The sequence below is a fragment of the Oryzias latipes genome, chromosome 12 (assembly GCF_002234675.1).
Source record: "Oryzias latipes chromosome 12, ASM223467v1".
In the NCBI taxonomy this organism is placed as follows: domain Eukaryota; kingdom Metazoa; phylum Chordata; class Actinopteri; order Beloniformes; family Adrianichthyidae; genus Oryzias; species Oryzias latipes.
Window position 1 is genome coordinate 11,513,451 of NC_019870.2, and position 17,378 is coordinate 11,530,828.

The window sequence follows — 17,378 nt, forward strand, 5'->3', positions numbered from 1 at the left end:
TTGTTGTTTTGTTTTCTTTAAACTGTCGTCATTCATAAAGTCAGAGTTTGTTTTGCTTGGACTCTTCACATGTAAAGTTTTGTAGTCTTTTATTCACAAAAGTGTTGGATTTTATATTCAGACCTCACCAGCCAAATCCTCATTGGATCAAGTTTGAATAAAACAGACTAAAAGTGTCTGTTGCACCCCATATGTGTGCTCACATTCATTTTGTGCCCATAATGCAAGTGGCTTCGTGAGCATACATCCTCTGTCCCACTCAGTAAGCTTTTACAGTAATTGACGAGCCCATTCTGAAGCCCACTGACACCACCCTGACCCCTGAGGGATTAGCTGCTCTGTTCCTATGGAGGTAGAAAGCCCGGCTGGATTCATCAGTGAAACTTTGTTGTGTTCTGGTGGGTTCACCTTGGGCTTGATGACCCCAACTCCAAATTCATGTTGAGTTTTCTCCAGCCTCCTGTTTTTCATCGTGAACACAAATAACTTAAAAGTGAAACATAAAATTATCCTATGTTTGATATGTCTCTGTATAAATGTAAAACTGCAAATTGTGTTGTTTTGTGCATTATTCTTGCATTGATTGCTTGAAATAAACCATTTCAAATCAAATAAATTTAACCCTTGTGCTATCTTAGATGACCCCACCCTTACATTGACGTGTTCTCCCTGCCATGACAAAGGTGGATAAAGGTGGAAAGATTTCATGTAATCCATGGACACCAGTGAAGATCACAAATCATTGAAGAAAAAAGCTTCAGCGCACTGTCTAGTGGGTCTAGATGACCCAACTCCCAATGTTCAAGTGCCTAGGATAGCACAAGGGTTACAAAATAAAAAAAACTGTGAAATTGTATCTTTTGTTTCCTATGAATTCCAAAATAATAAGCATGTTGCATAACTTGTACCGGTAAGTAAGATCTTTGTTTTTTTTTCAGGGTCAGCCAAAGTTTAATTCTCACCCTATAAAATATTTGTATTCTCACGTAAACCCCCTCTTGCATAAGTCACTTATGAAATTATCCATTTCATTCCTCATGAAATTGTTTCATGTCATAAAACACGAGAGCGGTAATAGCTTTACTGTCTCAACTGACTTTCAAAACACGTGCATAGGCACCGGGGACAGTGTAGGTATTTCTCTACAAGCAAACCATGCATATCATTTAGTCTGCAGAAATTGAAATGTTGTATTATTTTGCTAATAGGTCTGTTTAAATATACACATTCTTGGTTGAAACAGCGGAGTGATTCCATGTAGGTACATATTCTCCTGTTCCCGTAAGCCTCCTTTAGTCCATGCCAACTCCTGTCCAATGATGGATGTCAGCAGACAGGGGTTAAGCAGCTAATTTCATTTCCCATATCCTAGCTTGGAAATGGGAGCCCTGACAGAGCCAAAGGGCAAACAAAACAATGAATCTGTAACCCTGCCAATGACTGTAAGATCATACATCAAAATGCTGAATGATTATAGCAGCCTTTATGTGTCCAGGCCAAGCTAAAATCTGGGTCAGATTGATGCATCAGAAATATAATCAACTGCATTGTCGAGGAGTAAAAATGGCTCAAAGGATGTAGTATCATTTCTTTCTCGCCCTGCTATATATATATATATATATATATATATATATATATATATATATATATATATATGCAAACACACATTTCATCATTATCTCTTGTTAAAGAGACACTTAATAAAAGAAGGGGTTTGTTGTACCCTTTCATTTTTCTTACCTTTCTCTTCTTTTCTCTTCCTTCAGGCCACTCTCACAGTCCCCTAAATAAGGTCACCCTGACGCTGATTACCATCAGCACATGTGTCATTGCCATTGTCTATGCTACGCAGGATTCCTGCCCCCTCACTGTCAAGGTTACCCTCCATGTGCCTGAGCACTTCATTGCAGATGGTAAGTGTACTCAGAGCTCGACTGAATGCTCAACAAAAAGCTGCACACCCCAAAGTGTTTTTTTGCATTTTGGTTTACTACAAACATAAAGAATATGTAAATGATTCTGTGCATTTGTAATCAGTGTGGACTTGCTATATTTAAAATCTTAACAAATTCACAAACACTTTTGGTTCTATAAAATGCAGTTTGGAATATAAAGTTGTAGTCAGGCTCCACCTTTAGAATTTGATTTTGATTTTTTTTATTTATTTATTTTTTCCAATGAGCTCCTTACATAAAAGGTTTATTCCAGGAGACCAAAAGCTGTGCAAGCGTTCTGTTCAATCAAAAGGACCATTTTGAAGCATGTTGAACAACAAGACCAGCTCAATATTCCACCATGTAATTGCTCCTAAATCCACTGATAATACATTTTGCACAAACATATTAGATCACTGCTGGACACTTTGCAAGTCAGAACTGGGCTGTGAATTATTTTAACCTTGTTCATGCTTTGATTTTCAGAGGTTAGGTTTCAGGGGGGAATACACTCTCTGATAAAATTCTTTTTTATGAACATTTTTAGATGACATCAAAGGCGGATGCTGAAAATCTAAGCTGCACAGAAAATATTGAGCTTTCGGTTTTTACTGACCTTGCTTTTTCGTTGTTAACAAACCGCAATTCCTGCTGTTTGGAAAAAAAGTATTCACCAAAGTTCTGGTTTTAGCTGAATAGTTTCTGCTCACACATTTAATTGGATGTCTGTGGCACCAAAAACTTTGCTCTAAATGTTGTACAAGTTGAAAATTTGATTCCAAAAAGAGCAAACTTGGTATTTATCCATTAGGATCATGGAGATGTTTCAAATTCAAATGTGTAACTTGCAATATTTTATGACTTTATTCCACACAGCTGTGTTTATTCAAATATGCCATCGTTGGGTACAGCTGATCTTTACGCAGCTTGACTCTTGAGTGACATGTTGTTGTTAGGCAACAAAGAATAGCGTCATTAGTGTCGTTTTTGTAGATAAAAGACACAGCCGATGAGGTACAGATGGCTTAGCATACTCTCCCTGTTTACTCATTCAAACTGTTTGAATTAAACCTCTCTAGTTTTTGTTTGGGATTTTTGTTGTTTCAGGGCTTCCAGTTTATGAAGTACAGCTGATGTTCACTTTTTCATTAAAAAAAAACCTGAATAAGTTGTCTGGTAGGGATAGAAATGAATGCACTTCAAGTGATTTACTGCCCCGATAAAAAGGGCAGGGGACATTCAGAGTCGTTACATGCAAAATGGGGAACATTCAGCTTCTGATGTTTAGTTTAACCAGTAAAACAAACATTTATGTGACTCTAAACTCTATTTTTTAAGATATTGTTTTTAAGATATAGATCTAGATCAGTGTTTTTCAACCCTTTTTCGAGCCAAGGTTCATTCATTCAAAACTCCTGCGGCACACCAGCAACTAAAAATGTTAAAAAAGTGAAACTCTGTAGTCTGTATCAACGTAAAACCTCTCCACGATCTCACATGCATTTTTGGTAATAATTGAAGCACAAAAAAATTGAAGCTACAGCTGTTTTTCCTAAAAGTTGTGATGCTTTTCAATTCTAATTTTCAAAAACGTTTTCTGAAAGTTTGGCCAGGTAGTTTTTTTCACCCTCCAGTTTATTAAAATACAATTTTATGTAACCTCCCAAAAACCAAATAAAATTACATTCTTTTTTAAACTGTTAATCATTTTTAAATCATTAGTTTTATGAAATTACAAAATAAAATAGTAATAGGCTTAATCTTGACGTCATTTACACTCCCAGTGTGATGTTTGGATGCCGTCCTTTTTATTTCAAGGAGATGCTGGCCATTTGAAAATTGACCATGAAGGAGAAATTCATAACTGGCTTTTATTTATCAGAATACAGCAGAAAAATAAAAAGTTTAGAGCAAGATTTTGTGAGATATGCACTGCTTTGACATTTCATGTGCTAGTATCAGGTAGCGATACCTGTGTGCCTGTGTGAACACTGGACACTATGTGCTAAACACATGTTCACATACCTTGTGTGAATGTAGCCTATTGCTTAAGGTCTGTTACAAAGTAAGACACATAGCATCAGAACAAACACAAATAAACAAAGGATTTGCTTAAAAAAGCTCAAGAGCAACAAGGTCTTTACAAGAATACATGCAAATGAAGTTAAAAATAACCATAAGCATGGGCTTGCAAACAACTGTGTCTTGTCATGTTGACTCTGTCTTCGTTAAGTTATTGGCCATGAGATGTTTGCAGATTCGCTCTTTGTTTTGGCAGGACACCAGAGTTTTACCTTAAGTGAGAGTAGAGGCTAAGGCAGAATCCATGTGCAAGGAGTTAAGTGAGCTAAGAGAGGGAAGAGCTGAGGCCATTTATCTAATGACTGCTGTATCTGTGAAAGCCAGGCATTCACAAATCTGTTGATCTGGCGCTCCTTCCTCCAGAGTCTTATCTTTAGACTGCCCACACGCTCACAGTTTTTCAGCGCATGGTGAAATTTGTTAAAAATGAAACATCAAATTTGAATCTATACCCAAAGGTACAAAATAATAATACTATTACTATTAGTGTTGCTGCAAACCTTAATGAGGATGACTTATCTTAAGAGTGATTAATTATACATTTTTTTACCCTTTGACCTTTGCCCTGACACAGCCAATGTTCATATCTAGTTAGGAAATTATCCAAGAAGTTGTGTTGCTACAACACTTCTTTTAACTGGTTTGTTGCTAACCTGGCTACACATCCTACTTTTGTTTTTCTTCTGCAAAACTTTTGCTGGCTGCATCGAGGATACAGAGATAGACACAGGAGACACAGCAGGTGGGATAAAGCAAACAAACAAGAAAAAAACAACAAAATCCACTATTCTTCTTGCATGCAGTTGGCAAGAGAGGATGCCGAAGCACACAAGCAGCCTAACAAACAAGCAAAAAAAAAAAAAAGGAAAAAAAATCCAACCTGGAAGGTGTATATAAATGTACGTTCGATCAGAAAGGAAGAGGGAAACAGGTATGCCTTGGTTACAGCACACCGGTGAGGAGCAGGGCAACAATGAAGCACTGACCCACAACACACAAGCTGTCCTGTAAAGTCTTTAATACAACACAGAAAAATGATAGGAGGCTGCTGTGCAGACAGGGAATGAGGTCGGACATCACTGCGAGCAGTAAACTAAAATGTGTTAACATCCAAAAAAACAGCAGCATTCACCAATACAGACACAAAATAAAGACTTCTCTTTAAATTCAGTTATGGCCAAACGCACAACATCAAAAAATGGTGCAAAAGGCTAGACTGTGGGCAAAAAAAAAGTATAAAACTTAGAAAGTGCTAAGGCGGTGTGTGAAAGAAACAAGTGCATCCTTGCAACTTGGATAGAAAATGAGGCTTGTGTTAGCAGGGTGCTGCTAATATTAAGGCATTCAAATATTTAATTTATGCCAAGAGGGTAATATGTTGTATTCTTTGTAGAGAAACCACACAAAACATTCTTCTGTGAAAGAGATTACTTCAGGAACAGGAAACATTCAAGGCATGTCCCACCTTTCGCAAGATTGGACTTTAATTACTCCAGAATCATGAAATTTGATAGACTTTAGCAAATACATATCTGTATTATAGACTTTCTAGGACCCTTGTTGCAAAAACTCTGCAACATTTTGAAGGAGTGAGACTTTTGTTTATTGAACTTATTTTTTCCTTAAGTTGCCATGGCAGTCAAGTTTAGTTTTTGCAATTTGCATTTGTGCAAATCACTAGCATTTTGGAGCTGTGTCACTTGAACAGATGAGACCTAATTAGAGATGCTGGCCATAATGCTTGGAACTACATTTGAAAAAAAAAAATGAAAAGCACAGACGTAGCATGCAAACTGTGAGACTTGGGCTTTGGGCTGACAATGACAATTAGTTTTTTTGGTTTTCCATTAGTCAACCATCAACTAAATTAGGTTAGTTGTTCACAATCTTTTGATGAATTTACTTTTTTTTTCTTTCTTTTGAGTGTTGTGATTAATGCAATGGTTTAGGAAATGCTAAGTCAAGCAAAAAATGTAATTGTCTAATGTTATTTTTGACAGACATGACTCCTGAATCTAAAATATCTTTTTAAACATTTACTTAAAAATCAGAGTTTTTTATTTAATTACATTTAGTGACATCATATGTATTTTTTCAATTCCTTTCAGTCTGAAGTAAATGCAAAAACGTATTGGTATAAAGGAAGTTATTTTATATTTTATTTTGTAACCCACGTCACCAATAATGTTAACTTCTATTTACCAAACTTTTAATGAACAATTACCAAGATAATGAGCTTGACCCATAGGAACCCAGAACCATTTTTTTTCCTAAAAACTAAAATTATGTGTATTTTACCACAAACCATGTGGACCACAGAATCAATTCTTAATATTTTTTTGCTACACTGATGTCACCATGGGCTCTTATGGGTTGAATGACAATACATTTATAGGAAAGTCAGCATCTTAACTAAGGAAATAAAGGGATATATAACACTGTGAAATTAGGGATAAGAGGAAAAGTTGACAGAATATTTAGCATTATGGGTACAGTGAAAATCCCACATTTCATGCATAAAAATTGATTTTGCTGCTTGACCTCACCTTTTGTGCCAGTGAGGTATAGTTGGACTGTTAGATCTTTTGTTCCTTATTAGACCATGGATTTGTTAAAAATAGCTCCAGTAAAATAAAAAGAGGCTCTCATACTTTAGTGGAGTGATGAAGAACAGAGCTTCTGCTGCTTATTCTGTGTGTATTGACTACATCTGGATGCCCATAAATAACAAAAGTACCATTTAAAAATGGTCTGCAGGTATATGAATATAGCAAAACATACACTTTTTTTCAAACATGGATTTTCAAAAGTATTTCAGACAATCTGTTTTGGGTGGCATACAGGAAAAGCAGAAGAATGTTCATCTGTTCACATATTTATAATTATGTCATTGGTTTTTCTTTTCTTTTTCTTGATGTGCATTTTTAAAGTCAAGGGTCAGGGATGTTTTTTTTCAATTCAGATCTGGAAAATTTGGTGTCTGGATCATTGTTTGTGACTTGCTGGTTTTCACAAACAGTGATTCTCTTTATACATTATGACAAATTTCAGTGTTGTACTGAGACAGGCTTCTCTTACCATGCAGTGTATTTTTATTTTTATTTATTTTTTTCCACTGCAACAATTAAGGGTTGTGTTAAGCAATTTAGCACCCACATGAATGACCAAGACCAGATTTCAATTGCATTGTAGTTACATTGTCAACGTCATTAACTGCTTCAGCCAATATCCTACTCTAGCTGAGAGGCGTTATATTATTGTGAATGCGTCATCCGCCATGATCCAGCTTCAAGACCTAAAAGCAGCTTTGTGAGATTTCTTTGTTTCTGTGTAAACTCCAGGTCTGTAACATTCACTGCTCCCTGTGGAACTGAACTTCATTGGGATCAATTAGGGATAGTCTTGTTCAGTGATCAGAGTTTAACGATTGGTCTGAGAGCAATAAGAAAAGAAAGGTAAGTCAGCGTCCAGGACCGTAGCTTTTACTGATTGACTTGTGAAGCCCTTTTATCCCTCTCGCTGCAATTACCAAGGAAACCTCATCAATACAGACATTATAGCTCTTAATTTTCTCTTTTAAATTCAGTCAGGTCTGGATAGGAAATAAAACTACAGTGAACATTGAGGATTTAGTTAAACCCTTCATTGATTTTTTTTTCCTCAAACAGGTTTATCTCACAGTCTTGGGCTTTTCTTGTTTTTATTGTCTCTTATTTTATTTTTTTAAATGGTACGGTGTGTCTTCTTGGTTTCTTTTCAGGAAGCAGCTTTGTGGTGGGCATGGGCAGCTTCCTGGATGCCTCTAACTGGCTAAATCCAGCCAAACTAACTCTCTATTATCAGACCAACTCATCAACACAGTGGGTCCAAGACTTCTGTGGCCAAAGGACCACTGAGCCCTGTGAACAGATATGTGACCAGGATACAGGTGAGTTCAAAAAGGCAGATTAAGTCAACAGACTTACTCATTTATTTAAAAAAATACTTTAGTTGGTTCTTTTGGAAATCATCATGGTATTTATTATAAAAATGAGATTTTCTTTTGTGTTTTGTTAATATTAACTCACATGTTGATATTAACAATTACTGCATATTTACCTATTCAGCTTTGTGACATAAAAAAGAAAACATATTCCAACTGCTTCTTGCCAGTTGACAGTACAACAGTTCTCGGATTTGATGTAATCTGATGGTTTATTATAAAAGTTGGTATTAACATATGGTTCAGACAATTTTACCAACATTTTTTATTACAATGATCTGGAAAGCTTCAATTGTGTAGCACCACTAATTTTGTTGTGAACTGGCCCTTTATTAATAAACTCAATAAAATAAAACTGATTTTGGATACTGGAATTGGTGCTATCTAATATTTCCAAAATGTTTAGTACCATTTGACATATTTTCTTTGTCGTCCACTCTGGGGCATTGCTTTCTGCATTTATGGTTTCTTACTTTTAGTTACAGAGCTTTTATTTATTTTTTTATTGGTTCACTGTCCATCCAAAACACTGTAAAATAGTTGCTGTTGATTTTACAGTAAATTACTGGCAGCTTTATTTTACAGTAATAAAGCTTTAAAAAGAAAATCATAACATATGCATACTACTGTATTTTATTTAACAGGTGTACTGTTGTAAAACAGTAGTTACTGGCATCCAGCTGCCAGTAGTTTTTGTAAATGTTCCTACAGTAGTTATACTGTGCTTCCTTTGACAATACTATCACTGTATTTTCATTCCCAGTTCATTTGCTGTGCAATACGTATGGTAAATAAAAAGTCAGTCGGCTTCTCTTATGACTACTTTACTAAAAAAAGAAAATAATTGATCCAACTTAAATTAATCACTTCAATTGGCAACTTGTGGATTCAAGGTCACTGATTTTCAAAGGACCTTTTTGTCAGACCTTCAACAAACTTGTGTCTTTCACTGGCATTAGGATTCTTCTGGATTAATTCTAAGGATGAACCTTAAAGCAGAAGACACTACAGATTGTTAGACACAGTGTGCACTACTTTCAAGTGATATTTTGACTTGACTGGATTTTTGCCAATACATGTACTCTTTAAGACTTCAAGAGGCAAGTTTATCTTTGCATCACATTTTTTGTACAAATGGGAAATGGTCTCTAGAGCATTTTAGCTAATAGACAGCAGGTGAGCCTGATACTCAGGTTGATATGTTCTTACTGTATTCTGATTTACAGTAACTGGGAAATTACAGTAGTGACAAGGATAATTTCCACAATCCATTGCTTTTTACATTAAATTCCTACAATTCACTTGTACATTTTATGGTACAGTATTTTTCTGCTGACATTGCAGTAAAAACTCAAATGTGTTACAGTGTATGTCAGAAGTAAATTTAAAAATTCATCACACTGATTCATGTTAATGTCTCTCTCTGATGACACTATTTTAAACAGTGTGTCTGTTTCTGTGGCTGTAAAAACATTGACACAGAAATTACATTTAAAAAAGGACTGTTTCTTTTTGTCAAAAACTTTAACTTTTCTTGAGGACTCAGATCCAAAACATCCTTGATAAAGTGATTCTGCCCTTTCCTCCCTGCACGTTTAATAAAGTGACAGAAACAAAGGTTAATTATAAGTAGATGATTACATTGAATGTGTAATAGACACGTATTAACAAAAGGCATTAATCATAATATGTAAATATTAGTGCCGTAATTAGGCTCATTACGTGAGAGGTGACGGCAGGGTGCACACTTTCCTCCATGTAATAAACAGTGCCTAATTCCAAGTCAACAACACTAATGCATTTTTATATTTGGTATTTGAAACAGATCATGTGGTGATGACACAAAATATTACTTCATGGAAGACACTGACTAAAGTTTATGGCTGTTTCCTCTTCTTTAAATGAATAGAACCATCAAAACCTAATAGGCCCCTCTGAACCTGCAGCCCCTCTAAACCTCTTTAGAAATGGTAAAGGTTAGGAGAAAGAGGGTTTAGTTTCTACATTAAATAAAACACACTAAGTCAAGTGTGTACATGGGGCTGGGTTTGAACAAATTAGTCAATTTTAAATTGATCTTTACTTAGAAATTAAAAAATAAATTCCTTAAATCCATGATTTTTGCTTTAAATAAAGTTTTTTTTTTACAGGAACAGATTTTGTTTAGTGTTCAATTTAGTAATTAATACTTTTACAAATGAAAGTTGTACCTTTGTTTGTGACTGGTAATGTTAAAAAAATAAAAAAATAAAAAAAATTAAAACACAATTTGAATTATGAATGCTTTTCCAAATCAGTTGATAATTTGGAAATTTAGACAGTGACACCTATCCCTAACTCTATAGGTGTATAGAGTAGGTGTATTTTTTTTTTTTTCGTGAAACTTAAGAAGTCAAACTACCACCCAGATCCTGATCGATTTTGTATTTGTCGTTGACTTTGGCGTTGGCTGGATAAATTATCACCAGTTGCATTTTGTACCCAATCAGCTTTAATGTCACTATTCACGTGAATGGTGACATTTGCCGTACCAACAAGCTGGGCATGCAGTCTGGTGTTATTTATTTTCCTTTCAGTGTGTGACTCACTCATGTTTTCTGTGCCCAACTGGATGAAGTCTAAGCTCATTAGAATGGATTACATCTGTAATGTATGTGAAATTTATGTAACCCCAGTCAAGGACATGCTGCTAGCTGATGCATAATGTATTAGACATATACACTTTTGGTTCAGTCTGTGGACACGATGATTCCAACAATAGTGTTGGGTCACATTTGTTTCTAGATTGTTGTACATTTTGTCAATTTCACTAGATTTAATGCTAGTTTACCTCCTTTTGCTTCTTCTTGCCATGTGACATCATAAAATGATATACCGGTAATTCAATTTTAGCTTCTAAATCCAGACCCTGTTTAATTTACCAATTCACAATCCCTTTGGTAGCGCTGCTTTTTCCCTGTTTTTTTGTCCATGCACATCTCTTTTCATCTGTCTTTTTTAGCAGTTAGACTTTTTTTATAAACCTTGGAACCAGGATTTCTTTTTTTTGTTTGTTTTTAAACCCAATCATTCCACCAAAGTGAAGGTGCTTATTTAAAGAGATTGAGGGTTCTTTAACTGCTCTTCGTTCTGAAAAATAAACAAATACACACACTCAAAAACCATTTTTAGCTTTTTAAATAGTAAACGGTAAAATGGTGTATACTGTACTTATATAGTGCTTTACTACCTTCTTAGAAGGCCCAAAAACACCTTACAGTCACAGTAGCATTCACACACCGATGGTGGCTCCGCTGCCGAACACTGGTGCCAACATAATACCTCCAGGAGCAATGTGAGAGTTCAGTGTCTTGCCCAAGGATGCTTTAACACATGGGCAAGCCGAGCGGGAGCCGAACCTTCAATTTTCAGATCAGAGGTCAGTCTCTCTACCTCTGCACCACAGCTACCCCGCATGATAATGAGTGTTTGTTACGGTCACTGGATATCTTGTGAGCCCTGGGTAAATGCAATAACCAAAAGCTGAAAAAGATTTGTTGTTGAGTGAATTAGTTATGGTTTTTTTTTTTTTTTTTTTTCTTTTTTTTTCTTTTTTTTTTTTTTAACTTGTCCTGTCCAACAGCTGGGCAGACAGATGAGAGCTGAGGGCCTCTTGTGTTGGACATATTTTACTTTAACAAGAGGGGTTATTAATCTTCAGACAAACCAAAAGTATGTCTTTATTAATTTCAATCATGTCTGAAAATCTTTGGTGTTGGACCGGACGGAAAAGGAAAGAGGGGAAGAAGAGAGAGGGACGTTAGAGAGAGGGGGGGTAGGGGGTGATAATAGGAGGGGAAGGGGGATAAGACCATGAAGCAGCATAAAGCAACAAGTTTACTGGTTGTTAATCATTATGGTAAGGTTCAAATGTAGAAAAAAAAAGGGGCGGAGCCTGTCCACACACACACTCAAATGTTATAAACACACCTGCTAGCTGCAAAAATGTCCACCTGTCGACATGTACACAAAACAGATAGTGTTCACACGCATACTTATGCCTTAAAACCAACTAGTGTGAAATATTTCAGTCATTCAGTCATGCAAACTGTTAGTGCAAAGGTGAGCTAACACCAGTGCTCAGGTGAGTGTTTATGTTCTTCTAAAATGGATGGTGGAACGTGAAAAGAAGGAGGGAGAGTGCCCAGCCATCCCCACCCCAAGACCCCCACCGCAGCAGCAGCGGCAGCCGGAATCCCCCCAACGCCACACGGGAACCGGCAGGGAACAACCGCCGCCCGGGCGACCAAGCCTGCCACCCAGGCCAGGGCCAGCAGGGCCGCCGCAAGGCCCCCATAGCCAGAGGCCAGGGACGCACGGAGGGAAAGAGAGCGCCGCCCCAGCCCAACCAGGAGAGCAGCCCCCCCGCCGCGCCGGGAGAACCCAACGCAGGGCCCCACCGGAGAAGGACGCCCACAGCCCCAAACGAGCACCCCACCACCACCCAGGAGTTCCGGGCATCCCCCCGCCCCAACCCCAGGTACGAGCCAGGACCCCCCAAGGGAGACCCGCTCCGCACTCCAGGCAGCCACCCGCCCGGCCCACGGTTGGTCCAGGGAGGAGCGAGGCAGGGGCCCGCCGCCCCCGCCCAGGAGGGGCAACCCCGGGGAAAAAAGAGGGCCCACAAGGGGTGTTGTAAATATGGCCCGACCAGGCTCGGCTACAGTTGGAAATTTGGCGGGGCCCAGCACTCAGGAGCAAGGACCAGAACCCACCCCCCAGGGACCAGACACCCCCGGCTCAGATGTAATGTGAACCCCCCCACCGCGCGGAGAGAGCACCGCCGGGCCCAAGAAGCCGGCACCCCGGGGACACGGCCGCCACTGCAAAGGGGCCCGTACCCCCCACCAGGGAAGAGGCAGGGGACAGACGGACCCAGGTCCCACCTTCCTTGCAAAATGTGTGTCCGTGTATGTGTGTTTGAAAGGGTGTGTGTGTGCATGTGTGTGTGTTTATGTTGGGATGTATATATTGAGGGGGGAGGGGTGTGTGTACTAAGGGGGGTGCGGTTAAAATTGGCGGGTAGGGCACTAAGGGGACATCTCCTGATTACTCACAGTGACGTCCCCTCACCCTCCCCACCAAGGGGCCCTAAATGTCTAAGGTGCGGTTAAAATTGGCGGGTAGGGTGCTAGGAGGACATCCGCTGCTTGCTGGCAGTGATGTCCAAGCACCCCCCTACCAAGGGCCCTACATGTCTAAGGTGCAAATAAAACCGAAAGAGGGGGGCCCACTCCATACGGCAACCACAGGAGGGGGGCCACTGCCTAGTAAACCCCCCCCCCAAGGCTCATCGCAGGCTAAGCCCCCCACCCCCTCACCCTATTATGAGGTTATATGAGGAAGGGGGTAAGTTGGGGACAGATGATAGACTGTCCCCCGGTGGTCAAACAGCTGTCCCCCGCCCCCCCCCCCCAGCAAGGGGGCCAGGCCCACCCAGCCCCGGGGCCCCACCCCCGGAGGCGCAGACACCCCAGGCCCAGCACCACCACCCCCACACAGAGAGAGAGGAGCCAGAAAGCGCCGGCCCCCCCCCCGGAGCAAGCCCAGGCCCCCACCCCCAAACGCCGGCCCTAGAAGAGCTCTGATCAGGCCTCGACGGGACCGAGGCAGCCAACCGGCCGGGGAAACCGCCGATGGCCTCAGCGGAGACCCCGACCCATCAACCCCCCCTGCCCCGTACCAATAGTGCCCCCCCCCCCCTCCCCCAGAATGCCCCCCCACAGGACAGGGCCGACAAGACCCCCACCCCACCCCCAGACCCCGCAGCCGAAGCGGATGACACCCAGAGCGACCGGGGGCCCCAAGAGGGTTGCCCCGTCCCGCCCCAGAGCCAGGGAAGGGCCGATCCCAGCCCCAGGTGTAGATGGGAAGCCCATCCAGCGCCGCTGGGCCCCCCCCGAGCAGCGCCCCCCGCCAACCCCCCCCAGCACAGGCAAAGGGACCACCCCCCAAGCCAAGCCAGACCACCACCCCACCCCCCACCACGCACCCCCACACCCAAGCCCAGAGGACCACGCAGCGCCCCAGGCCGCCCCACCCAGGCGCCGGACCCGACCCCCCGACCAACGGAGCCCCCACCACCCCCGGCCAGGCACCGGAGGCCCCGACCCCCACCCCGGCCCACGGCAGAAGGGCAAGGAGCAGCGACGACCATGCCCCCCCCACCCCCTAAGTCACGGAGTTAGCTTTGGGAGACCAGAGAGACCGAATTCTTTCAAAGTTACTTGAACTTTGGGCTGACATTTTTTCCAAGCTGATATGATCAAGCAGCAGATTTCTGTGTTGACTTATATTTATATTTTTTTTGCTTTTCCAATTTATTAAAATAGTTTTTTTAGCAATGCAAAGAGTTATGAAAATGATAGAGCCTAATCCTCCTTCTACATCCATGGCACTCATGTCACCAAGCACACAAAGTGACGGTGAAGCTGTGATTGAAACCTTAAGCCAGACTGATAGATCGGCACATACCTGCTGCCAAAGAGCCTGGACAGGCGTGCAGAACCATAGTGCATGCATGTAATTGTCGGGTAGATTACTGTCAGTGTTGACAAATGTCTGAGTTACTGAGACCCATCTTGAACATCCTCTGTCCAGTGTAGTAAATTCTGTGAAGAGTTTTGAAATGGATTAGCTGCAGATTTGGACTTTTTGTCATTTTAAAGGTGTTTAGACAAAGTTCTGACCAAAAACTTTCATCTGTGCTAATGCTCAAATCCGCATCCCATTTTGTTGTCGGAAGTGAAATATTGTTATCTAAATTACATAAAAGTTTGTATATTTTGGACAGAGTTTTATTCATTGAGAAATTGATCAGAGTGGTAACTACATCTGGTAGCTCTAAATCGTTGTCTCTGTATTTAAACTTTTTAGTAATAATTGATTTAAGTTGCTGATATTCCAAGAAGTTATATATTCCATGTTTGTCTTGAAGTTCCTGGGGAGTTATGAATCTTCTATCAATAATTATGTGCTCTAGTTGTTTTATGCCCCCTGCTTGCCAAGCTGGGAAGTGGATAATTTTTTTGTTTATGAGGATGTCTGGGTTGTTCCAGATGGGTGTCATTTTGCACGGTTGAATTGATGATTTTGATATTTTGAGAAATTCCCACCAGGCTGTTAAAGTGGCATTTATATTAATACTTTTGAAACAATCCTGTTTTTTAACTTTTTGACTAATAAATGGAAGATCTGACAGGTTGATCTTTCCACATAACGCCTGTTCCAAGTCTAACCATGAGTTGGTTTCTGGATTATTTTTTAACCATTTTAAGATGTATTGTAATCTTTTTGCAAGAAAGTAATTGTGGAAGTTAGTTAATTCTAATCCTCCACAGCTTTTTGCAGATTTTAAAGTTTTTAGACTAATTCTTGCAAGTTTATTGTTCCATAGAAAGCTTGATATGGATGAGTCTAATGTTTTGAACCATTTTAATGGCGGTTGTGTGGGAATCATTGAGAAGAGATAATTAACTTTGGGTAAGATTTTCATTTTAACCGTGGCTACCTTGCCCATAAGGGACAAAGGCAGGTTGGTCCAGCGTGTTAGATCGTCCTGTATGTTTTTCAGTAATGGGGTGTAGTTTAGCTGCACCAGTTCTGATATTTTGGGGGAAAAATAAATACCTAGATATTTTATATTGCCTGATTTAACTGGTATTGTGAGTCCTTGCTCCGCATTACTGTTCAGTGGTAATAAAACAGATTTATTCCAATTAATGGAATAGTCTGATATAGAAGAGAATTCATTAATGATTGTTGCCGTTTCATTTACAGAATGTATATTACTTAAAAACAGTAATATGTCATCTGCATAGAGACTAATTTTATGATGGCTGTGTTTGGTTTTAATTCCTTTAATACTCTCATTCTGTCTTATTGCTGCAGCTAGAGGCTCGATAAATATTGCAAAAAGAGAGGGGGAGAGTGGGCAACCCTGTCTAGTTCCTCTTCCAAGAAAAAACCTGTTGGAAGTCTGTTTATTAGTTCTAACTGATGCATTGGGGTTGTGATATAATATTTTGATCCAATTGATGAATGAGTCTCCAAACCCAAACTTATGGAGGGCAGCAATGAGGAACTTCCAATTTACTCTATCAAAGGCTTTTTCAGCATCCAGTGATAGTATAGTCATTTCCTGGTTTTAGATGGTGGCAAAGTCTATTATGTTAACGAGTCTGCGGACATTGTCATCCGAGTGTCTGCCTTTGATGAATCCAGTTTGATCAAAGTCAATTATGTGAGGAGTGACTTTTTCTATTCTCTGTGCTAGTGCTTTGCAGATAATTTTTACATCTGCATTAATTAAAGAAATGGGGCGATAGCTTGAAGGACTCGTGGGGTCTTTGTCTGGTTTTAGAAGAAGGATAATGTTGGCAGAGTTCATGTTAGGTGGTTGAGATTGGCTTTCATTGATAAATTTTACCGTTTTATAAAACGTTGGTGCCAGTTGTTCCCAGAATTCCTTATAAAACTCTGCAGGAAAGCCGTCAGGCCCTGGTGCTTTACCATTAGGCATAAGTAACAGAGCTTCATGAAGCTCAGACAACGAGAGCGGAGAGTCTAAATTTGTGATTTGATCTTCGTTTAACTTGGGCAGGTTTATATTGTTGAGAAATGAGTTGATGCTTTGTTCTGATGGATTGATCTGTGGAGTGTATAAGTTTTGATAAAAGTCTTTAAACGCATTATTAATTTTTACCGGGTCATGGGTGACATTCCCTGTTTGGTCCATAATCGAAGTGATTGTTGATTTTTCTTTATTAATTTTAAGCTGATTAGCTAGAAATTTGCCAGATTTATTTGAGTTTTCATATCTTTCCAGTTGAAGCCTTTGTATCTGGAATTGTGTTTGTTTATTGATGATGTCATTTAACTGCAGTTTTAAATTTTTCAGGTCGCCCAGTATGTGTTCCTGTGCAGAAGCATTATAAGCAGTCTCCAGAGTTTTTATTTTATTTCCTAATTCTAATAAATCTGCTTTCTCCTTGCGTTTTTTATGCGTTGAATAAGAGATGATTTTCCCTCTCATGACTGCTTTTGCTGCTTCCCAAAGAATACTTGGTGATATTTCAGAAGTATCGTTGAATTCTAAGAAGGTTGCCCACTCTTTTTTAAAGAATTCAATAAATTCCTGGTCTTTTAACAGAGATGTATTAAACCTCCAGGTTGAACCCGAGGGTCTGGGTACTTCCCTTGAAATAGTAACAGAAACTGGTGCATGGTCACTGATAATAACTGGATGAATGTTGGAACTTTTAATTTCTTTCAAAAGGGAGTTACTGACTAATAAATAATCTAAACGAGATTGTGAATGGTGAACTGGAGAAAAAAAGGTG

General features: G+C 39.8%; 1 protein-coding gene across 1 annotated transcript in view; it reads left to right on the forward strand.

The window, feature by feature from the left end:
* Window positions 1–17,378, forward strand: part of astn2 (astrotactin 2) — a 326,855-nt gene that overhangs the window by 145,965 nt on the left and 163,512 nt on the right. The window contains exons 6-7 of the mRNA XM_023961099.1: window positions 1,767–1,913; window positions 7,777–7,944. Of these exons, the coding sequence (XP_023816867.1) occupies window positions 1,767–1,913; window positions 7,777–7,944 (315 nt within the window). The remainder of the gene's footprint in view (window positions 1–1,766; window positions 1,914–7,776; window positions 7,945–17,378) is intronic.